Raw genomic sequence first — 24,732 nt, 5'->3', positions numbered from 1 at the left:
TAATGACAAAGGGACATCCTACTGCAACTTACTTTCAAACAGTTCATGAAGAATCATGATTACTTCATGATTCACTTCAACAGAAAAAGAGGGGAAAAAAGACACACTTCCTGTAGAGTATTTTCATCTCCTTTTATTGAAGGAAATAGAAACTTGTGCTGCTGAGGCAGTAGGACCTCTGAGCATGACAAGGTAGTCAGTGGGGCTGACATGACAAGCCACAATGCTGGCCAAGCATCCTACCACAGCAGGAGAACCAAAACCACGAAGAGAGCAGGAGGTAGCAAACATCTGTAATATCCAGAGTAAGCATGTCCACTTGCAGAGAACTTGGTCATGCACCTAAAAACAGGGTCCCCTTATTACTAGCAGCACATCACCTCGTATTTGCAGACCTTCTCTTTTGACTGAAATAGTTAAGCTACCAGAAGATCTAGTCTCAGGTAGAAACAGGCTGACATCTTGAAATATCACACAAGTATAGCTGGACAGGTGCTAGAGCCAGCCATGTGCTAAAAGTAGCTGCACTTTCCCTCTGACTTCTCACACTTCTCTTACTTAGCATGTGCTCTAGGAAATCTCTCAATGCTATAAATAAGGACAGAATGCAGGCAGCAGCCTAGGGGATGCAGGGAATCAAAAGCTGCTACATAGCTAAGACCATTTCACTAGAAATAGCACGGGAACACTACTGGGCTATGGTTCTCCAAAACAGCTGCTAGAAGCACACACAAAGAAAAACATGGTAGTTCTCCCATGTCAGGATCAGCTGCACCAAGGTCATGGTTCAGGAAACAGAGCCTCTTCATGTCCCTGGCAGATTATCAGGCCCCGTGGCATTTCAAAGCTGTTCTGGTTTTCAAATACAATGAAGTGTTTGGGCAATTTGGTCACAGAAATAAAAAACGAAAGCAATTTCAACTGATAGCAAATTGATAATGCTATCAAACCATAAGTTTATAGAGTTAAGAACTGATTGTGAGGGGTAAGGAATGGGATGGTTGAGATTTCTGTTTCGTAGAAACAGGTTTATTCAGGTAAACCCTTGCTCATCAGTCCCCTCCATGCCCACAAGCTAAAGGGAATTCCTATTTAGAAATGGCCTCTGCTGGATTAGTCATCCGGTTGCGGTTCTCTTCAGTGCTAGACGGTTTCCAAGGATCAAAGTCTTGAGAGCACTAGATCAGGAAATGGGAGAAGCAAGGAAAGGAGAAGAGGACATGAGGGGTCGGAGTTCCCGAAACGAGTGTTTATTTCATAGAAGGCTTGGCACATGAGGCTGGGGTGAGCGTGGTTTCAGTGATTGTTCTTGGTTGCCTCTTTTGCTGCAGCAATCAGTGGAGTCAGGCTGGAGAGAGGCTTGGCAATCTTCAGGAATTGATGCTAGAAGAAGAAAAAGTAAAGAGTAAGAATTTGCCATTCTTACAAGACAATAGGGGCATCATTGCCAGATTAATCTTGAATTGAAGGAGAAAACTTACTATCTTTGTATGTGTGTGGTGCACGCATGCATGCATGTATGCCATGATGTGTGTGTGTGTATGTGTGTGTGTGTGTGTGTGTGTGTGTGTGTGTGTGTGTGTGTGCACCCAATGACAATTTGCAAATGACTTCATTTCACTATTACAGGCGCAGGGAAATTGTCCTCAGGTCGTCAGACTTGGCAGCATGTGCTCATACCCAGTAACTTGGTTCTCTCATTAGCCAAGTATACAAGTTTTATTTGTAAGTCAGTAATGTAAGAAAAACCTCAAAGGAAGGATTAATAGTTTCATATTCATATGGCATTATACAGAATATTAACACAGTAACTAACACACTGACAGCACAGCACAATGGATCCACAGACACTTTGAGTGAAAGAAGTGGACAAAAAGTTCATTTTGTATGATTTTTTTTTTGTTTCTAGGTAAATTCAAACTTCTGCAATAACAGAGTATTCTTTCTGGAGAAGACACTAATCCTTAGTCTGAAACTCCAGCCCTCAGCTGGGACTATCAGCACGCATCATACATGGCTAAGAACCTTTGTCCAATCATTGACTCCAGCAAGGATAAGTGTCCCGGTAAGGACTTTAAGGTCCTTTACAAAATTATTTTCATTGGGATGTACTTTGAGCCATATTTCCAATTTAAAAAATTTTTAAGAGAAAATACCATATAAAAATGTTACAGAAAATAATTCTTTCTGTAGCTCTGAACCTCTTATACTGGTGGGTTGTTTGTATTTGTTTGTTTTTTACATTTGTCTGGAAGATATTGACCGTTTCTTCCATTTGATAATAAAGATCAGAGCTGAATTTCTTTTTCTGAAAAACATCTCATTCTTCCATCATTCCTATAATCCCTAGTTAGTATTGTTATGTATGTGGACAGACACGCACATGAAGTTGTGTAGAGGCATTCTGTGCTGAAAGCTGATTCAGCTCACTGGGACAGAGACAGGATACACAGAGGAACTGAGACCTAGGTGATCTTCACCAAAGCTTGAAGATATGAATCCAGTATCTCATCCTGTATATATCTATACTATGTATGTTCTCACAGGAGAAGAGACACGAGACTTCATGGCTTAAGTTTCTGAAAAGCCTAGGATCTGAACGTTTACCAGGTAACACTGACAAGCTGCAGAACTGGGTCTGAGGTTCTAGTTTTCTAACTCTTCTGACAAGAGCAGCAGCATCCAATACCCAGCAGGAAGCCTCCATTTCCTTCTCTCAACAAAGTAAAGTAGGTAAGTCCTATAAACCTTCCAGCTCTGACAATTTTTGAGTCTACAGAAGCAGTAAGAGCATATACTCTTGAGAGCTGAACAGATAATGCTGAGACCCCATATCTGCTATTTGTCAACTGTATAATCAGGCAAAAGTTACGACATAAATGGGAACAACCAATCCTGTAACTCGCAGGCTTGCTGTGAAAGCATTTACATTCATAGGGCTTAGTACCAGAATTAGGAGAGCCACGGTAGTACACTTATTAAGAACATTGCTATATCAGGAAGAAAACTCCAGGGGGCACTTTTAACAGCTACAAATTGGCACCTAACAAGGAATGTTTACAACTATCACAGACTTAGCACAGCATTGGTATATTTCCCAATGCCTAAAGTTTCCAGCACACAAATGATATGGAAGGCAAAGGGATTCTATATTGTACCATGTGTTTAAGGAGGCTTTTCATCCCAAAGGATCCTACAAATAACAGCTTATACTTTGCAGAACCCAGATCCCATACCTACTTGGCCAGTGCTATAAACAGTAGCCTCACTTAGAGATGTTAAACATGCAGGTAAGTAAACATCTCTATTCAACTCTGTATTTTCTGAACACTAACTAACTCCTAGTCAGTCCCTATATAAGAAGAAACCCAGATAGTAATAAAACAGAAGTTACAGCAGAGTGTCAAAATAGGGGGGCTCATAATTAACTAACTCAGGGCAGTGTGCTAAGGGCCTGTTTTGTGTATTTTGGTTAGTCATGCTCTGGCCTAGTGATACACAGTAAACTGATTGATCTGTAGGCATAAAGTGTCATCACCACAAACCTTCATGTGATACTTAAATTATCAGTCTGCGCTTCAGTAAAAGGCATAAGAAATCATATCAAAATAAATGCTATGAATGATGTCACTTGCTAAAGGTAGTTTTGAAACCATATGAACTAAGCTGCGACTTCAGGATGAAGTACTTGGTAAAGCCAACTCTGGATCTCACAACACACTTAAGGATTTTCACTCCAGACAGACAGAGCATTGCTGCCAACATCTCAAGAGGGCAGATGATGACGCTCTAGGGACTCCAAAACTGCACTCCCCTCAGACCACTGGTTCTCAACCTGTGGGTCATTGGAAGACCCTTTCATAAGAGCTGTCTAACAGATAGCCTGCCTATCAGATATTTACATTATAATTCATAACAGTAACAAAGTCACAGTTACGAAGTGGCAATGCAGTGATCTTATGGTTGGGGATTCACAACATGAGGAACTTTATTAAAGGGTCATAGCATTAGGAAGGTTGGGAACCACTGCCCAGACTGATGTTTCTTTGCACTGTTACATGTACCCCAGTAAATGCAACTTGTACAAAATTAAACTCCTCAAAGAGCTACTTCTCAACACCCAAACTCTGACAGAGGAATTAGGGCAAAATAAAAGCCATCTGAAAGACAAAGAAAAAAACTTGAAGAGAAGCTCAGAAAGTAGACTATGAGCTCAACCTACGAAAACGTGGAAAGTTTAAACAGACTGAAGAAGAAACTGAAAGACAACTTTAGGCAAAGGCCCAAATACAAAGTGAGATGGTAGGAGAGAAGTCTCAATCAGCAACCTCAGACAAGATACGATCAAGGGCTTGGGTAGGCACCCCCCTGCAGGAGGACGTTACCTGCAGTAGCTCTTTAGCTGAACCTCTCTTCTCCACATCCATCTCAAGACAGCGGTTCAAAAAGTCCCGGAAAATAGCTGACAACTTCTCTGGGTTCTGAAGCTCTGGCGTCCCATTGGTAGCAATGAGGTACAAGGCCTAGCGATACAAAGGAAGAATCATGTTGTGTTCTCACTGAGGCTCTCTCTGTTGGTATCTAGACATGCTCTCTGGAGATCCACAGCTATGTATGCTCTAACACACAGCTCTGATGCAGCTCTGATGCCCTGAAGAGAATATACTAACCCAAGGATCAGGTTTAACATTCAAGGTCATGTGACTATATATATGCACGTAACATATAACGTCTTTGCTAATAAAACAATTCTTTATATATCCACAACAATAAAGAGTGCATTTGGAAAGCACTTTGTAAATGTACGAGGTGTGACAAACCTAAGGGTTTATTCTTTACTTGGCATAGCAAGTTAAACGTCTCTTTAGTTGCTGGCAGAAATCTGCTGCTGACACTTTCACCCAAGAGAACTGTAAAAAGTCATGTTTGGTTAGACAGCAACTGTTTCTCTGCTGCTTCCCTGCCCCTTAAATGAAGCAGCTCTTGGGAGAAGAAAAATATAGTAATAGTAAATTTCCATAAACATTAAGCTCTTTAATTATAAAGATTTTTTCCCCCTCTGTCTGTCCATCTTTGACTCTTTTGTTTGTTTTGTTTTGATTTTCAAGACAGGGCTTCTCTGTACAGCCCTGGCTGACCTGGAACTCACTCTTTAGACCAGGCTGGCCTGGAACTGAAGAGATTTGCCTGCCTCTGACTCCCAGTGCATTAAATGTGTGTACTACCACCACACCCAGCTACCCAGTCTCATTTTAAATGACCACAGTAACTCTGAGTAAGAGGCGGGCAAGGATGATTATCCCCATTTCACATGTACGGCTACCCAGCTGTGGCACTCACTGTTGAGTGCTGACTCTAATCGCAGTGTTATCTCCATCACACCACACTGATTAACCTCCTATCTGAGGCAGAGGAGGATGTGTTATTTGTGGAGTGAGACAGCAAAGCTGGGACTAAAAAGTAGAAACTAGAGAAGCAAGTTTCATTTTGAGATAACGAAGCACTTTCCAGCAACTGTAGCTATCCAAGCTAACATGATCTGAGCATGTCGTTAAGGGTAGATATCCTTACGGGGGAATTCTTGCACTAGATGGGAGAACTAAATGAGAAAGTAAACCAAAGTAACTTCATATTTGCTCACAATCAAAATCACCATCTTTATTGTATACTGTTTCCTCTCCATTGCTGCTAATTCCCTTCCATTAACTAACACAAACTTTTGCTGCCCCTTTTCAACTCCACACGATACTGTTCCATTTCCCTGTCACCCTTCATAGCAAAACTCATGTAAGAGGAGAAAATACTTGTAAACGCCATCTTAGTCTTCTCCTTTTCTGCTCCTATGGGTTTATTCAAGTTAGGCATTCATTCCCATCAGTCTATAACTGGTCATTAAGGCCTTACTGGAGGCAGAGTTTCAGCGCTTAAGGTTTTGCCCTAATTCCAGTTCTCTGGTTCACATGCGTTTCAAGACAGAAGCTCTTAGCATCCAGATCCTGCTAACAAACATGCCACTTCCCTACCATCAGGAACTCTTATTCCCTTGGAACCATAAGCACAAATAAATTCTTTTCTCCTACAACTTGCCTTGGTGACAGTGCTTTAATTACAGCAGATTAAACAGGAAAGTAAATAATGCAAAGGGATGTAGTGACTGCTGACTCCACTTTCTTTACCATCCAAGGCATCTTGTCAGCTCTTCCTTCCAACACTCCCCAAGTCTACTTCTCTCCTGTGTTCTGAGTGCCACCCAAGCTACCACTCTTGCCTCAACTATTATATCAGTCTCTCACTGTCTGTTTCCTAAAGAAGCAGCTGACATGATCCATTTCAAACACAAACTGTATCTCCTCTTACTATTATCTAACTGAAAATCCCTTCTGATGATGCAAAATAAAAGCCAAATTCTCACACTGTCCCACAAGACTTAGTGGCTGGCCCTTTTCTTATTGCCGACTCTGGCTACCAGTCTACTTTTTCCTCACTCCTTCCTGGGAAATAGCCTCCTTTGATTTTTCCAGTCAAAAATCAAATCAAATTCTTGATACCTGGAAACTCTTGCATGAGACTAAGTATCATGGTTATTCCTTTAACTACCTCATGTTTCTGCTGAAATAACTAGTAAGAGAAAACTTTCCTCTACATAAAACCTTCCCTATAACTGTCAATCTCTCTTATCTGACATTTTCCACAGCAGTTATCATCTGTTACTATAGAATCATTTTGTATTATCAGAACAATCTCTTGTATATAATCAGGACTCAGCACTTCCTCCCTGCCCCCACCCCCAATTCTAGGATTGAGCTCTAAAACTGAGCTATATCCCCAGACAACTTAATATTTTACATTCATTTATATTTTAAATTCAACACTATCTGTCTTTGGTTTTATGCATGTTACATGTTTATTTTGTGTATACTGTGTATTTAGTGTGGGTACATGTATACCACGTATCTCATGTGGGAGTCAGAGGGCAGGCTGTGATAACTGGTTCTCTTTTCTTCACGTAGGTTTCAGGGATTACACTCAAGTTGTCAGATGTGGCCGGAAGAGCCTTAACTCACTATGTCATCTCACTAGTTTCTTGTTTTTGCTTTTGAGACAAATTAGTCTCAAACTGGCAATCTAAAGATTGTCTCGTAAGTCTAGGATTATAAAAATGTGTAACTATGCCTAGGTACACAGGAAAAGTACAATTTCCTGGGATTAGAGACAGAAATCCAAATAATTTTCTAGACGATGAGCACACTTACTCTCAAAGGGTTTTCATTGAGGTATGGGGGCTCCCCCTCAATCATTTCAATTGCCATAATACCCAGGGACCAGATGTCAACCTTGGGTCCATAGGCCTTGCGTGTCACAACTTCAGGTGCCATCCAATATGGAGTTCCCACCATGGTGCTCCTTTTGCTCTGCTCTGGAGTTATCTGTGCACAGAATCCAAAGTCAGCTAGAAATGGGGAAAGGAAAGATACACTTAGGATACTCCATCAGTACGTGCTGTGTACTTACACATGGGCAGCAAGCTTGCTCTCTGTAATTTGTCTCACCAAAGCAGGACTCACTTGACTGCTACTATTTCATTCCTCATTCAACCATGAAAAGAAGTAGGAGGAATATTAGGAACACATCTCTAGCCTCCTGCCTTTTCCTCAATCCAAATGGTTTGGTCCTTTATACATAAAAAACATTCCCATAACTCAGAACCTTATAATTAACTCATTCCATTATCCTTTAGATATAAGTCCCTGAATTAAACCCCAACCACCAACACTTAAACATGGCCCTACTTTTATCAACCCTTCGCCCTGCACCGACAGAATCCTCTCACAACTGTCTACCCACTCCTGGCATACACTCTTTGTCTGGGCAACTGCTTCCACACCTTGTACAAAAAAACTACCTGTAGTTCACTCACACTAACTGAAACTACACAGTTACCTAAACTGTGAGCCGGTAGTAAAGACAGTCTTCTCTGGACCTCGGAAGAGACTGGCGTGTAATACATTTGCTGAACAAATCACGGAATGAGCAGAGTTACATAAAACTGTTTTTCTAATTCATTACAAGTCTCTCATACTAGACAGTTTCTTAGAAGGTGGTAAAAGTGACTAACTTGTCCCAGCACCTATCAGAGAACACGGAAGCAGGCGTTCAGGAGGGAAAGTGTTATAATGTATAAAAGGATTGAGAAGACACTGTAAGATATAACATAGTACAGAGGACTATAAATATATCTTATGAAATACCGTGAGTCTCTTTGATGAATGTTATAGTTTCTATTATTTAATTACCATCCCAACAGAGACTTAGCCCGACATGCAGAGTTAAGTGTCACCATTCCTAAGCCTCCTACTTACTTAATTTGACAGAGCCATCCATTCCCAGCAGAATATTGTCACTCTTGATGTCTCTGTGAATGACTTGGTTTGAATGCAGGAACTCCAAAGCTTGTAGACACTGTTGAAGTAGTATGCACAGAAGAAAGAGACTTATAATACACAAGACTAACAATAAATTAACCTCGTTATTTTAAGACAAAGGAAGTAAGTCCTCCAGGAATAAACAGACTTCCCTATGTAAGGAGGCAAAGCTAGCTTTATAGCCAAGTCTTCTGTTTCCTAACAAAGCCTTTTAAAATCCCACGAGGCAGGGTGGAGGTGGAGGAGGCTGAAGAGACGGCTCAGTGGCCACACTGAGCAGCGTGAAACTGTCTCTCACTTCACTTGAGGGGATCCTATGCCTTTGGCCTCTTTGGGCATCCACATGTGCATTTAACCCTCCAACCCAAACACAACACACAATTTAAATTTTAATTAATTAATTTTAAGACTGGATGCTGATTTTGTCTTCTAATTTTTCTTTAATCAAAAGTATTTTATCAATATATTTCCATGTCTAGGAAAGGAGACACATGAAAGTGATTTTAGTAGGTAATTTTTTGGGAAAGGAAGTCTGTACTATTTGGGACACACTGAATTTGACATCCTTATGAAGCATGAAGACAAATGTTCAGTGGGCACCTGAATTTGTCTTAAGTTCTATATAGAGATATTTAAAAATCATTTACAAAGACAGATTTGTTTTGAAGTGCTGAGAAGTTTGAGACCATGGCCTTACACACACACTAAGCATACATTCTGTGCTGACCCACAGAGCCATCAGATAAGACTTTTAAGATTTAGTAATGATTACAACCAGTAAAGAACATGAGAAAAAAAATCTTTTTAAAGAAAGAAAGAAAAAAAAGAAAGAAAGGAAGGAAGGGAGGAAGGAAAAATAAAAACCAAACCACCTATTGTGATGATCCCCCAATACTTACACACAAACTTAATACGTACCCAACAGAGCGAGTGACAGACAGACTAACGTTAGTTACAGTGGTAAATGAGAATGTTGGGTTCTGGGCAAGTGAGATAAATGACTTAGTGGGTAATAGAGTTTGCCACCAAATGTTATGACCTGAGCTAGATTCCTAAAATTCACATGGTAGAGTTGTCTTCTGAATTCCACATGCACAGTTTGGTCTGAACACACCATATACATGTATATGCACACACATATACACACAAATGCAAAAGAATTTTTTTAATTAAAAGTAAGCAGTATTTTTAAAAAATTTAGATAAGATTTGTATATTTTATTTTATGCGAGAATTTTCCCAGCATGTATGTATTTGTATCATACATGTATGTATGTTTGGTGCCCATGAACCTCAGAAGAGGCATCACTATTAGATTTAAAGAATAATAAAGCACCTATTATATAATGTTTAGATTTTTGGCCATGTTTTGGTGGCACTGGCACAGTACCTGGGATCAAACTCAGGACCTTATGTTTACTACTCTTCTCAGCTCATTTATGGTCTCAAGCTCCCAAGTGTTTTGTTTTTTAAATCCATATCTTTAATAGTCACTCTATAAATATACTGAAATATTCAAGGGGATGAATTATTCGGCATACGGATCATGTCTCAGTAAGCAGTATCAAAAGTAACAGTGATCTCTATTACATTTTAAGAATAACAATACTATTTATTCAAGTAATTTATATTTCTTCCCAAGTTCTCTGTTGGTACAGTTCTGGGGATCAAATTAAGGGTTTCTGTCAAGATTTTATTTTATTAATTCTTACAGGAGTTGAGGTGTGTGAGCCACCAGTCATGTAGAGATCAGAGTACAGCTCTGTGGCTTTGCTTCTCTCCTATTGTTAATGCTCAGAGGATTAAACTCAAGTCACCAGGCTTTTACTTCAAGGTCAGAGGTGAAAACAAATTAACATGACTTTTGACCCTCCAAAGGGCAGATACAATTATCCATTGTATCCATAGTATTAAAATTTCATAGGAAGAATGTGATGGGGGGCTTTTGGGAAGGAATTATTTTTAAAAGGTCCATGCATTAGTGGTAGAGTAAATGAATTCTGAACGCCTAGAAATCCCAGTTTGGAATTACAATGTTGCTAATGCATTTCCTTCTCATTAACACTGGATAAATATGCAACTCTAATTTCATCCATATGCCTTAAGTTTTCCACCTTCAGACACTATATCATAAAATGTTTAATCTCACTCTTTTTTTCAATCTCCTAACTTTTCTATCTCTCAGGGCCAGGCAGTGGTGCTGTGAACCTTTAATTCCAGCACTAGTGGGAGGAAGAAGGAAGTAGATCTCTGAGTTGGAGGGCAGCCTTGTCTACAGAAAGGGAGAGTGCCAGGACAGTCAGGGCTACACGGAGAAACCCTGCCTCAGTCTCTCAAGAGCCAAACCCCAGACTTCAGCATTGTTTATTCCCACTATGATCTTTCTGACTTGGAAATGTGAAAATGTGCCTATCCTCTGCTGACACTGCTTCTCATGGGAACTTGCTAGAAAGTTTATTACAGCATCACAGAATTCTAGAGATCTAACTACAATGAGGAAAAAAAGTATTATTTATGCTCCTTTTTTCTGTTTATTTTGTCTAAAATTATGATTATTTACTGGTTTGAAGCAGGGTCTCTTGTATCTCAAGCTGGCCTGGAACTTGCCATGTAATCAAAGATTATCTTAGACTTCTGACCTTCCTGCCTCCACCTTCCCAGTGCCAGGATGGCAGGTATATGCCACCACACTAGGCTTTTTGTCTGGAGTTACTTTATCCTAGAACTTTGCTGGCTTGCCTCTACACGTCATTTAGATGCATATTCAAATCAAGGAAGAAATCTTCTCTGACTAGCTATCTGAACCACACCACTACCTCCTTAGCAATGTTAACTTCCTCCATTCACAGTACACAAATCAGGAAGCAAGGACAAATGTGTGTCCAAATAAAAGAGATGAAGGAAAATAGTATGTGCTAGAAGAGTTATAACTACAGATTGAAATTATGACTGTTTAAGTAGATACTTCTGGGTACTTTCTAATGTTTTTGCCATGGTCAGAACAGTTAGCTTCAGAGAAAAAAGTCATGATTATAGAAATTATAAAACACAAGCATACAAAGTGAATGATAAGTCCCAGAACTAACTTCTCCTACTATGACAGAGCCCATGCTGAAGCCTCTTTTGGGTGTGAACTTTTATGGACGGTAATATGGAGGTCACTTCCTGTTTGATCTTTGGCCTTACCTCTCGGCACACAGCTGCTATCTGGCCTTCATCCATACAGGTTTCTGTCACCACATCTGTTAAGGAGCCTCCGGCCAAGTATTCCATGACAACCCATAGCTCATCTCCCACAAGGTAACTGCAGGAAGACAGGTATAGGGTGAGAAGGAACAGTCAGAACACATTATGCCACTGAAGTGAGTTTCAAAACCTAGGGACCTAGAATATAAAGAAAACTATCTCAGCCAGCCTTTGAAGAAAAATTTGGAGGGCAGAATCAGTAATTTTAAGTAGCTTAAGTATATACCCAGAAAAAACAAAGCATACATGGTCTGTGAAGTCCCCCACACACTAAAACTAAAAATACTAGGTTAAAATATAATATCACATAGGGGCTGGGGATTTAGCTCAGTGGTAGAGCGCTTACCTAGGAAGCGCAAGGTCCTGGGTTCGGTCCCCAGCTCCGAAAAAAAGAACCAAAAAAAAAAAAAAAAAAAAAAAAAAAAATAAAATATAATATCACATCTTAGCAAATACCAAAGGATAGCTCCTAAAATTAGAAAGACTGGCTTTATTCCCATGCCTGCAAAGCATCTAGGCAGTACACACACGTGAAAAGGCAGGGACCTGGAAGCCATATTACCATCAAAAGGGAGGGCCACAGGACCTCCTTGAGAGTTCTATTAGATGATTTGAGATCCATAAGATAATTATTGGATCTTGTTCAAGACCCTAGTCCAGCACAGCAGATACCAATATGATAACAATATTTACTTAATAAATCCTTGAGTAAAATAATATGTTAAATATATATATATATAATATATAATTTTAATATAATCCAGCATAACATATGTAGCAAGTGAAAGGTTGGTAATAAATCTTTTAAAAGCTGTAAAGTCTATACAGGTTTACTATGCTGTGAAAACAGACGTGTGTTGGCTTAAGGTATGAGTTCTGTCATCTTTTCTTCATCCTAAAAATGGGTTTCTTACTCAGTAGGCGAGGACACTTGAGATAGTTTAACACTTACCTCAAACAAAGGTGATATTTTAATTCTGTTCTGTAATTTTCTTCTGGTGGTGCTAGCTCAGAGCCTCACACAGGCTAGTCAAGCATTCTATCTCTAAGCTACAATAGTAATCACACCCCAGCTTGACAGTAGTTTAAGGTGATAGAGACTAAACAGTATATGGTAAATATGGTGGTGCATGTATTAATCCCAGCAGTCAGGAGGTTGAGGCTGGTAAGCTAAAATATTTTGTATTTCCAGTTTAATGCAAGTTTATATGGGCAGGAAATGGTAATAAATTTCAGTTGACCACAAACTTACTCGTAGTTAACAATGAGGCAGGCATTGGGGTGGGGGATTGCAGATGGATGAGCTTATGTTGAGTTTAGGAAAACAAAGAGTATCATTCCTTCTATGGCAGTCAGACTTCAGAACAACACCCGATGGAAGTGAGCCTCACATTTTAAGAGAATATAGACAATAAGAGTTATTCAGGAAGGTGAGCAGGGTAAGGAAATGCTTGGAATACAGAATGAAACAAGGACATAAGGCAGATGGGCTGAAAAGGCCTACTTCCCTAACCAGAAGGCACAGTAAAAGAATTAGTTGCTAGAAGCTGAGGGGTGGTGGGGTTAACCATCACTCAGAAGGATTCCAGCATCAAGGAGCTCAGCACAGAAAATACTTAAATGGAAGCGGTTCATCCTCTCCTTTAACACTTAGGTTCCAAAGGCCTGAAACATCTGTGACAGAACCCACCCATGCCATACCTGTCCAGATAGTTCACAATGTTTGGGTTTTTGTTTTCCCTCATGACCAGGATCTCATTAATAATGAGTTCTTTCTTCGGCTGCTGCTGAAGGTTCATCTGTTTAATGGCCACCTGAAATAACAGTAAATCCAATGTGTACCAAGGCCACAACATTTACTGCGCACACATCTAGTACTAGACCTTAAATACTAAGGAAACAATAATGAGCTAGACATGGTCTTACCCCTAAACTATTCATAACTTATCAATGTTAAATGGCTTCGAAGGAAGTCTCTTAGCCAGTGGCATTTAACATCTTCTCAAAGACTGCTGGAAATAAATGTTCTCAGGTGCTACTCAAAACCTACTGAAAAGCACAAACTGTTTTAATGAGCCCCTGTGCTATTCTGATATACATCAAAATTTGATACCTCAATGTAAAAAAACACTTTAAAGAGTCAGTAGAAAAACAGTTGGTACTACCTATTATCCTAGCACCCAGAAGGCTGAGATAGAAGAACTGTACACTGATGACCAGCCTGGTTTCATAGTTTAGACGGTCTTTTCAAATGACAGAGAAAAACAAAACAAACTACGAGAAGTTCAAAGAAAGTCAATTTAAAAAAATAAAAGAATAGTAAGTTCTGAATATGGGGCTGGAGAAATGGTTTAGCAGTTCCTAATGTTTATATGCAAAAAGGATCTTCATGGACTTTGTGTTTATATAAGTCAAATACAATCCCACTTAATACAAACGATAAGGATACTTTAGATTCCTAGGTATTAGGTACTCTTTCTAAAGTGTTGACAAATCTGTTATCTTTCTTTCTCTTTTCTTTTTGAGGCAGAGTCTCACTATGTAGTCCTGATTCTGACTTGCCTAAAACTCACTAAGTAGACAGGCTGATCTTGAACTCACAGAGATCTGCCTGCCTCTGCCACCCAACTGCTGAACTTAAAAGGCACATGCCACCACACTTATCTCATTAAATCCTCAGAGGCATCTTATATGAATCTTTCTCAGCAAGTGAGGAAAATGTGCTCAGAGAGGATACCTGACTTGTATACGTGGTAATTCAGTAGTAAAGTCATATATAAAACCTTCCAAGGTTATTTCATTTTGGATAAGCAGGTAACGGAATCCATTTAGTAGACATGCTGAGATATGCACACAAACATACATACTAAAGCTATTTTGTTTTAATTTGTCCTGCTAATATAGACTAGTCTGCCAAACCCATACACGTGGGAATGACTCCCATTTGAAAGCAAAATAGCTCTTCTACCTAGAAATCATCCTCAGCTTGATGATAAAATGTCTCAATATTACTTACCCTATAGTACATGTTCTCTACCTTTGTTTAAGATCTCCTCTGGAATACTGTATCACTTTTACACATTCAAAAACTTTACATCAGGACAAAGCAAACTTCACTCTCAAAGTTAATGTGCTTGTTTGCTGTTTCCCCCTTTTGCAAAGCCTGTAAGATCATTTTATTCCCACTATTGTGTCTGAAGAATCAGGTGTGTGTGCGTGCATGTGTGTATGTGCATGAGTGTGCATGAGTGCATGTATACGCGCACGCTATGCAGAGCTTAGTTAAAAGCCTCAAATGCCCAACAGCAAGCACAGGGTTCAACAAATACAGTTGGTGCTAAGAGGAAAAGAGAAGCAATAAGATGATAAGTTCTTTGTTTTGAACACACACACACACACACACACACACACACACACACACACACACAGAGGTAAGTAGGTAAGTATAATAAAAACTTATTTTAAAATTTAATTAATTTTTTATTTAAATTAAATAAAACAGGAAAGTCACATCCAGAATAGACAATAGCACTTCTATAAAAGAAAAATATCTAGACTTGAACCAAAAAAAAAAAAAATCTAGGTTTTAGGTTTGACTGTTAAGTTTCTAAATTTGACAAATCACAGTTTTCTGAACCTCTGTCTCCTCAGAAATACTTTGAAAATAATAATGTACTCAAAATATGTTTTCCGTACTAAAGAACAGGCAGCATGTTACTTTTACTTAGAACAGGTAAATAAAAGACTCAGTCCTAAAGAAGCCAGCATGAAGATGATAAGCAGCGGAGTGGCTCACAAGCACTGGCAAGAACGATGGCGGGACTGTCTGCTGTATGCACTTATTAAGTAAACCTAACAACCCTTCAAAGTAATGTGTTGTATTTTTAGATACAGACATTGAAGCTAAGACATGTAAGAAAGCCACCTCTGATCAAGCCAGTGCTCTCAGACCACTGTGACTCCAAAAGCTCTCCCAGTATGTTCTTTCTACTATACATATTATACATATTACCTGTAAAAACCAAGCTTGAAAACTGATCTAGAATGGGTAGATTGCCCAGCACTAGCATGCTAAGTCATCCGTATGTGACAGACAAAAGCTCCCCTCTTCCAGCTCGATGACAACCCCACAATCATTCACAAAGCCTAAGAGCATCACACTGCCTCACTACCGATATGCTCCCTCAGGCAGGAAACGAGGCCTTCCTGACCACACTGCATTAGCCACTCTAATGGATTTGCTTCCATTCATCGTTTTGTAACCACAAGACAAGCACAGAGCAAAGTCAAGCTTCTTTCCTGCCGCTCACTTTTCACACAGGCATCTCCAGGACTTCCAGGAACCATTCAACATCTGCATGTCTCCCATCAAGGGTTACAAGGCCCGAGAGACTAGAAACATGGCAGGAAGGAGTCCTTAATACCTAACCTTAGTTCTGCTGTGACTCTGTAGCCCAAAATACACATGATTGAAAACTAAGAGTCTAAACCAGCTCTGATCACTTGGGCAGAAAAAGGTCAAATGGCTCATCAAAGGTGACAGAAATAACTTCAAGCAAGCATCCACGTCTTTGAATTCTCAGTAAATTCTTAACTATAATAGTGTTTATTATTCTATTTTAATTATGTGTATTTTGTTTGTGTCCATGTGTGTTTATACACAGGAGTGTAGTGTCTGCTGAGGTCAAGAGAAGGTGTTGGACCCCTTTAGAGATACAGGATGTTCTAAACCACCCAAATGAGGGCTTTGAACTCGAGTCCATTGCCAAGAGCAGCAAGTACTCTTAACTACTGAGCCACTCTCCAGCTCATACTGGTAATTTAAAAAATTGACTTGCTAACACAGAACATCAGTATTTGGCTTTTACACCTTAAGCTAGCAAGAACCCAATAAAATATGTGCTGTCCCTCAAGGACAGATACCAGATTTTGATAATCAAAAAATACAAGTTGATTCTAGAAGCCACTCAGAGGAACAAAACTTTATTTTCACTCAAAGAGGAAGCTCCTTGCTCAATTTCTGAGTTCCAATACCCTTTTAACTAAGAATTTCTCCCAGGTCACTACCAACCAGAGCCAGCCAACCTATCAGCATTCCTGTTTTGTAGCCAACCAAGTATAGTCTGCAAAAAAACAAAACAAAAGAAAACAAAACAAAAAAACCCCTTCAATCACTTGATATTGCCTTCATGGACTCCTTTTGCTGATCTTGGTTGAGTCAGTGGGCTTTAGCTAAGGTCAGTGTTCTCGTGCTTCATAAAGTAAGGACCAAGAAGTACCTCCAAACGAACGAGGAGTCCGGTGTCCAGTGGGATCTGAAGCATACACTCGGTAGGTGCTAGACTAGAGCTGAGACGTGGGTTTAAATCTCCTACATTAGGCAATTCAGTAAGATTTCTCAGGCAGTATCCACCTTCTTCATACTTACACCTCTCACTTTATTCTTTCTCCTGGAATAGAATCACCCACCTGGAAGTTGTCCTCAAATCTATCACTGAGTTCTGTCAAGACACCTGCAGCTACTTCTCAAACCTACTAACTGCTACAAGTGTCGTCTCTCACCCCGGGTTATACAACAGCCTCGCTTATTTTGTCCATTCTGCCTGCTCTGCCTGTTCTCCATACCGGAGCTTTGTTAGCTTTGGCAAAATTTTAAGTCTTATCATATTAGTCTCTTATTTAGTTCTAGCCTGGTACAGAAAGACACTAGAACTGCCCCACTGAGCCAACGGGAGGAGGGTATTAACTCTATAAACAAAAATCTGAAGGAGTAGAAGTACAACAGTTGGTGATAAATACTTACCTCCTGCCCTGTGGCTACATCCATTGCAGTGTACACTGTGCCTGAAGCACTGAAAACAGACAGGGGAGGGAGGAAAACAAACACAGGTGTTCAGTGATGTAGCATTTGTTTATGCAGCTTTACACACAACCAGGGAATACGTTAACAAAAGAGGCAAAATCACATCCTCCCTCTGTAGCCCTCCTAACCTCACATTTGAAAGGTGGTGTGTGGTAGTAAAGAATGAAGGCTTTGACCAGTCTAGAACTTTTACTCTGTCTAATCTTGAGCAAGTCATGACTCTGAGCTGTAATTCCACGCATATGTAAGAGTTTAGTTCATGCTAACCACAAGGCCAAATCCATAAAATACAAACGTGGTCAAAGACATTCATTTCTTACAACTGTTTGCCCACTTTTGTCTACTCCCTCCGGGAATGTGCTTTCATATTGTAGAGTTTCAACCGGGAGTGAAAGGAAGGGAAAGGGGCCCCAATGAGAACTTCAGAATGAGGCGAGGAAGATGGTGTGCTATTAAAGACGGTCTTTTGGAATATCAGTAATGTCTTCTGCTGTCCTGGAAGCAGCTTACATTCATTATTTACTTTTTGGCAACACACTGAGCAATAGACTTATTTGCTATCTTTGATTAAAATGCACATTAGACACTGTAACTAGAGCCTGCTGTGGTGGCATCTGCCTGTAATCCTTGCAACTTGGAAGGCTGAGGCAGGAGGTTTGTCCGAATTTGAGGCCAACCTATGCTACAGTAGAAGATCTTTTCTTAAAAAACAAAAACAAACAACAAAAACCCAACCTACAACTAACTAGTCAGGTGTGGTGGTATTTGCCTGTAATCCTGCAACTTAGTAAACCAAGGGAGGAGGATGGACAAGACCCCTCTTCCCCCCAAAATTAGGAAAGGGTAGGAGAGAGCTGCAAAGATTGATATTCAGCTTTTGAGATTCTACTCTATGAATAATCTTTAAAAATATAACTAATTTTTAAGAACTATGAAAATTTGGCCAATGCACATGCAATAGACTAATTGTGAAGATCCTCTCCCTCCTTACTATAGGATAGCCTGACACTTTAAAATCATACGCTTCAATCATAGCCAATCAAAAGAAAGAGTTTTATGATTCAAATGAAATGCATTTTCAGTTTTAAAAAAAATAAAATGATACTGCATATACTTTTCCAAATATATGTAATTCCAGAAAAGTCTGATATTATTTCCACTTCACCCTAAAAGTAAGAATGGTTCCATGACAGACATACGAACCTGCAGGTGTTTATGAACACAAACACAGAGGAGGGTGTAGTGAGGATGTGAAAGGGCTTCACAAAGGGTGAGAGATGCTGTAGGTAATGCTAGACATGTAATCCTCTCTGCAAGAAGTAACTAAAACCTAATCTTACACCTACAACCACACATCCTGTACATGGCTAGGTAATTTCCAACACATACTTGTAGCTATACAAACCATACATCACCTATATATGGTGTAATTTGTAGACATATTGAATTCTGGTCTTTTATAAGATGTTCTCAGCAAATCCTCAAGTTATGCTTCCCACAGAAGCCACGTCAATTTAAGAGGAAGTTAGTTGGATGTATGCCTTCCGGTTAGAAACCAAGGGCACCAGCTCCCTAATCACCACTCTTTGACAGTCCAGCTACCTACATATAAAGTGTAATTCTAAGATATTGTCTATCAAATAAGGATTCATTCACTGTAGCTCTTTCTTCACTATCTGATTATCTTTGCCAAGAGATCTTTAGTTACAGAATGTATGTCTATTTTCCTTTCCACAGACCTCTGAATTCCTGCTAATATACATCACTTTACTTTTAAAAATATTTGTTTTGTGTGTAAGTGTTTTGCCTACATGTGTGTACATATGCCATGTGTGCCGGTGTCTGAGATCAGAGGTGGGAATGACCGTGTGCAACTGCAGTTACGGATGGTAGTGAGCTATCCTATGTTGGTGACAGGAACCAGACCCAGGTCTTTAGCAAGAACAAAGTATGCTCTTACGCATGAGTCATCTCCCCAGCTTCTACATATTCAACATCACTATAGGGCAAATATATTAAGGTCTCGGAGACAGGATATTTTTGAATTCCTGTATAATCTATGAAGGTGTAGAAAGCCACATGATCACACTGAGCAGCACTCTCTTATTTCCATCCCAAGCAAACACACGTACGATCAGGCAGGTCTTTAAAGGGAGGGGCAGGGAAACAAGCGAACATTTCATTAAACTGGTGTAGTACTTATATTCTTAAATTATGGAATATAGCAACATGGATATAGGTGCTTAATAAATATATCATTCTTGCCTTAGCCCTAGCAGACCTGAGAAACAAAGCATAGAACATTTCATAGATGCTGCACGTCTACTCTTTTTAAAGGCATGTTTTGGAGGAGAAATGTCTTAATACACAATCCTCCAATTACAGACAAAGAAACTCAAATCTAGAGTAGTAATCCAACTTCAAGTCTGTCCATATATCTATTTGCTACATTCTTACTCAATTTGATTACCTGAAAACAAAATTCTATCTACATTATTGAGACAAGCAAAATAATTTCTTCACAAAAATGTAAGCTATCTTTTACCAGTCTATACTCACAAAAGTGCTCTCTAGTAGGAAACTTAATTTTAAGGCTAAACTTAATTTTTTTAGTGTCTTTTACATTTCATGCCTTTTGACATAGCCATAGAAATCTCATTATTTTCTCTTTTCATATAGAGGGACACGTTACCTAAAATTTTGCATTAAATTGTAAGTCCACAGTTTGATTTTTATATTTGTATACAACCCACGTTCCACCACTAAGCTCCTTGCACCATTTCTCTATTCCCTTTTTCTTTGTCCCATTTGGCCTCCTCCCAGACAAAGCTGACTTCTATATTATAATTCTCTGTATGCCCCTCTGCCTCCTGCTGATTTGATCCTTGAGGGCAGAGTGTGTCTGATTCATAGCCATATTCACACTCCTCAATGCACAACAAGAACTCAATTAAGATTTGCTGAGTTCAATTCTCTGAGAAGACAGCAAATGCACTGTGGAGATGAAACTAGAGAGTAATCTCAAAGTCTGTCACCAAGCTAGAAAAATAGATCCCTTCCCACTACTACAGACTCCATAGATGGGTAATATGGAAAACCATTTATACTTTGAGAAGCTTGTTTTATGCTAAGACAGTAAGTGACTCATTTACTCTTGCTGCAGGAGTACTTTAGCAAGGTCAGGTAATCATACATTTCTCATGCATAATTCTGCAAAATTTGGAATAATATAAAACTTCCAGATAGGTGAGGCAAAATAAAGAAAGAAGAACAAGGATGATGAGACAAAACAAAACCACCATCACCAAAAAACAAGTAAATTCACACATGCAGTACATACAACTTTAAGATATTTCTCCAAGGAAACAGAATGCCCCTACTAACCCTTGTCCAATCTTCTCGAAGCGTGTGTACTTCTTCTTAGGATCGCCCACACTCACTATGCTCCCTGTGAAAGAAACAGAGACCATGTTAGCATAGTAGAACCTCAAGATACACAAGAGTTCCCATGATCCTCTTAACTCCCTAAGTTGGCAAATTTTAAAGAACTGTATCCAATTCCCAAAAGCATACCAGCCAGACAATTAACTTTCCTCCAATAAATCCCAACCGAAAGTTTTATATATACTGTTTTTTAAATAGTAATTTACTCCTTTTCCAAACTCCTAGGAGCTATTAATTTTTAAATTAACTCATTAACATTTATTCATTTGTTGCATACCAGACTGTATGCTGAGTGCTACAAGTAAAGAGAAAAAGATGAGGCACATTTAAGACAGTCACTACTCTCAAAAGCTCAATCTAAGGAAAAGAGGAGCAAATGGAAGGTGCTGCAAAAATACAGGATTGCTGTGGTCAGTGCTGAAGGGATAGGGAATGGCAAAAGGCACAGACAGAGACTGAACAGCTTCAGAAAGGCGCTGCCTGGACTGATTTTGATTTTAAGTATAAGTTAGCCAGGTTAAGAAAGCCAAGAGAACTCTGTAGCAGGGGGCACTTTAAATAAAAAACGCAGAAGTATGAGAGAGCCCACGGGTCTCACAGTGGGATTCTAGGGCAGGGAACTGAAACCCACAGAGGGAAGATACTTCTCCAAACTCATACATTAACTGGTGCCAAGGCTGGTTCTTAATCTCTCAGCCCAGTAGCTTTTCCACTGATACCCCAACCACTAGGATTTGGTGCTTCTCACATATGGTATTATATCTTTTGATTTAAAACAAATCAAGTGTAAGTATCACTATTTAAAAGATGTGAAGAGGAAAGGAGACTCGAAGGACAGCAGGAAGTTGTCCAGGCCAGACTGCTTTGTATAATGCCTTATATTATTATTTAGGGATCAGGAGTACACATGATTACACAGATGCCGAGGAGTGGCTTTTACCTCATTGTGAGGGCCCTAGCAAGGGCAATTCTTAAGACAATAAACTGAACAAACAAAAGGGTTAAACAAGAATTATTAAAAAGAACAGGAAGCTGCCAAACTAGACCACAAAGCTCTGCTTTAGAAAGCAACGTGAGCATACAAACTTGATCAAACCAGTACATCAAATCCTTTTTCAATGATTTCCCAGGCCACAAAAAAATAAATAAATAAAATAGAAAATAAAAATCAACCTACACGTACTATAATAGGTGATATGTTCTATTTATAACACATCTTGATCTGACCTTTGCAGCTCTATGATCTGGAGCAGGGTATAGAATCTTTGGGTCTTAAAAACCTTAACTGCATAAATGAAGATTATCCTGAGTATCTTCTCAGAGTAACTTCAATACAATTTAAAAAGTCAAGAAACTATCTTGCTTGTCATTTCCACACAGAACAGGCTCATAAAACATTGGTTTCCCCCCTTCCTTCTTTTTCTATAACTATGATGGCAGAATTGTCCTCTCCTAGGTCAATAGCAAGCATCAACAAGAGCACCCTTTCCACCAGGAAGAGTCGATACCTCGATCTTTCTCCATACAATACTCTAGACTACTCACAAAATAACAGCTATTGGTTATGTCCGTAACACTCAACGTGAGCTGCCCACATTCTCTATTGTCTCTATCCTACAATATACACACCCAGAGCTGGTGAACACAGACAGGGTGAAAGTTCAGATGATGAGCAAGCCTTACAGCCTATAGGTCAGGAGTTACAGAGCCAGCCAGGCACATGGCTAAAACCTAGGAGCCAGATCTTTATTGCAGCATTCCATTTCAATGATTAATCAGTCACAGACGGAGTGAAGATTCAAGAAAGCTATAAAGTGCTTACGTAATTTCTCTAAGATCTCCTCATCAGACATTTTAGGCTTCTTCTTCTGCTTTTCAGTATTCCGGGTCAAAGCATCTGGCGGAGTGGTGTTATTCTCAGTAGGAGAAATAGGAGATGTAGCCACATCCCGAGTTGGAGTAACAGGAAGTGGTTCAATCACAGACCGTGTATATACCTGCATAATCAGTGGAAATTTTGGCAAAGCAGCCTTTGTTAGCATAGTGGAACCTCTTCTGAATGTTCTAGTTAGAACATCCCAGGAACCTTCCCCCTTCCCCAGTTACCCTTTCTCTTATATGTCAAAATCTGCATTAGTCCTCTTCTGAGCCACAGCCCATTTGTCCTGGGTAAAACAACCTTCCTTTGCTCTCACTTTACAAGAAGGGTTAGTGATAGCCTTAGCACTGAAATCACTCCAAAATGGCTAGACGATGCTCAGTAAAAATTTGGAGATTTTATCATTAGATGGAAACCTTCCTCACCCAGAGTATCGACTCTGTTTTTTCTGAGATGAATCTTGTGTGTACCTGACACTTTGCAACACTTGACATTGCTTTCTATGGAGTTATTCCCTCTTGAACTGTTGAGCTCTTACCATGAACTAACTACTCTTATTCATCAAGAGGCAGAAGGGTACAATAATTTAAAACAAACTTGGAAACCTGATGGCCCAGGTTTAATTCTCAGCTTCATTACTATCTGAATGACTTCTACCAGTTTACTTCATTTCTCTGTGCTTCAGTTTCCTTGTCTATATAAAACAGTGACACCCACCTTATTTAATAATAAATCAACATGTGAGAATGACATGGCCACGAGCAGCAGATATTAGCATTCAAACCTCAGCTTTTAGAGACATTCTATTTCCTATCCATTTGTTTGTTTAACAAATATTTGCTGAGAATTTATGGTACGTCTAGCTCTGTACAAAACACTGCTTTACTCACGCTGAAAAAGGAAGTGTGAAAGTAATTGTTACAAAAGCAAAGGAGAGATGTTATTAAGAAAGGAGAAACTCTATACTACCAAGGTAAAGAAGAAAGTATTCCCAGGTTACACTCCCTTTTCTAGAAGATGTGTATTTGTCAGATTTTTATCATTAAAAATTCATAATTATTTTTTGATTATTTACAGGGTCTACTGAGACAGCACACATTACTCTTCCCTGAATCCTCTAACTAACTCCAGCCTAATAAAAAGCAGGCATTTGGGTATTTAAACAGAATCAATTAACAAATGGACCTATCAGATGTTTCAACAGGACTGGCTTTCTGACTTCCCTAGCAAAATAATGTCTCAATTTTTATTCCTATTCATGTAGAACAATTATATTCCAGATACTTAAACATTTTTGCTTCTCCACCTATAGTCCCTTGAGGAAAGATGACCTGTCTGTTCCCTCTAAAACATTCTCCTTAACTGGTTCCCAGTGCATGTCTATACACACAAAACTATATGTGGTATGTGCACTATCATGGAATGTAATCTGGACTTGGATTTAATTATCTGCTCTTAAACCCTGACATTTGCTTACTAAGTGATTATGACTAGATCAAATTACTTATCCAAACCTCGTCTGCTTCTATAAATTAGGACTTAGCAATATTTATTTCAGAGATGAATGTTAAGAAAAGCACATTTATCAATATAGTATTCAATATTTACTGCCCTCTCTCTCTGATCTTTCTGCCCAAACTATATTAAGTACCAAAAAGATAAATAACACATAGATAAGTGAGTGATAGATACATTGATAGGTAAGTAGATTTTTCTCTACTTTAGAGAGAAGACTGTGTTAAATAAGTAGGCCTGCAAACCAATGCCATACAGAAACACAAACAGGACACTCAAGGGAGACAGTGACATCTCACTGATTCAGCAGGCTACTTTCCTTAAGGTAACTTTGTGACCTACAGACAAGGAAATCCATATTCT

General features: G+C 39.3%; 1 protein-coding gene across 9 annotated transcripts in view; it reads right to left on the bottom strand.

Annotated features, from left to right (window-relative positions):
• Window positions 1–113: 113 nt before the first annotated feature.
• Pak1 (p21 (RAC1) activated kinase 1) overlaps window positions 114–24,732 on the bottom strand; it is a 115,225-nt gene continuing 90,606 nt past the window's right edge. For 8 of the 9 annotated variants that reach the window (XM_063287516.1, XM_063287517.1, XM_039109396.1 and 5 more), the window contains 9 exons: window positions 22,798–22,972; window positions 20,916–20,979; window positions 17,472–17,520; window positions 13,370–13,482; window positions 11,609–11,726; window positions 8,361–8,460; window positions 7,254–7,450; window positions 4,386–4,523; window positions 114–1,383 (listed from right to left, as the gene is read on the bottom strand). In XM_063287516.1, coding sequence (XP_063143586.1) covers window positions 1,297–1,383; window positions 4,386–4,523; window positions 7,254–7,450; window positions 8,361–8,460; window positions 11,609–11,726; window positions 13,370–13,482; window positions 17,472–17,520; window positions 20,916–20,979; window positions 22,798–22,972 — 1,041 coding nt within the window. In that variant the 3' untranslated portion in view covers window positions 114–1,296. The remainder of the gene's footprint in view (window positions 1,384–4,385; window positions 4,524–7,253; window positions 7,451–8,360; window positions 8,461–11,608; window positions 11,727–13,369; window positions 13,483–17,471; window positions 17,521–20,915; window positions 20,980–22,797; window positions 22,973–24,732) is intronic. The other variant, NM_017198.2, reaches the window with a different exon arrangement.

Source organism: Rattus norvegicus, chromosome 1, assembly GCF_036323735.1.
Source record: "Rattus norvegicus strain BN/NHsdMcwi chromosome 1, GRCr8, whole genome shotgun sequence".
NCBI classification, from domain to species: domain Eukaryota; kingdom Metazoa; phylum Chordata; class Mammalia; order Rodentia; family Muridae; genus Rattus; species Rattus norvegicus.
This window is presented reverse-complemented; position numbering and strand designations above follow the sequence as displayed.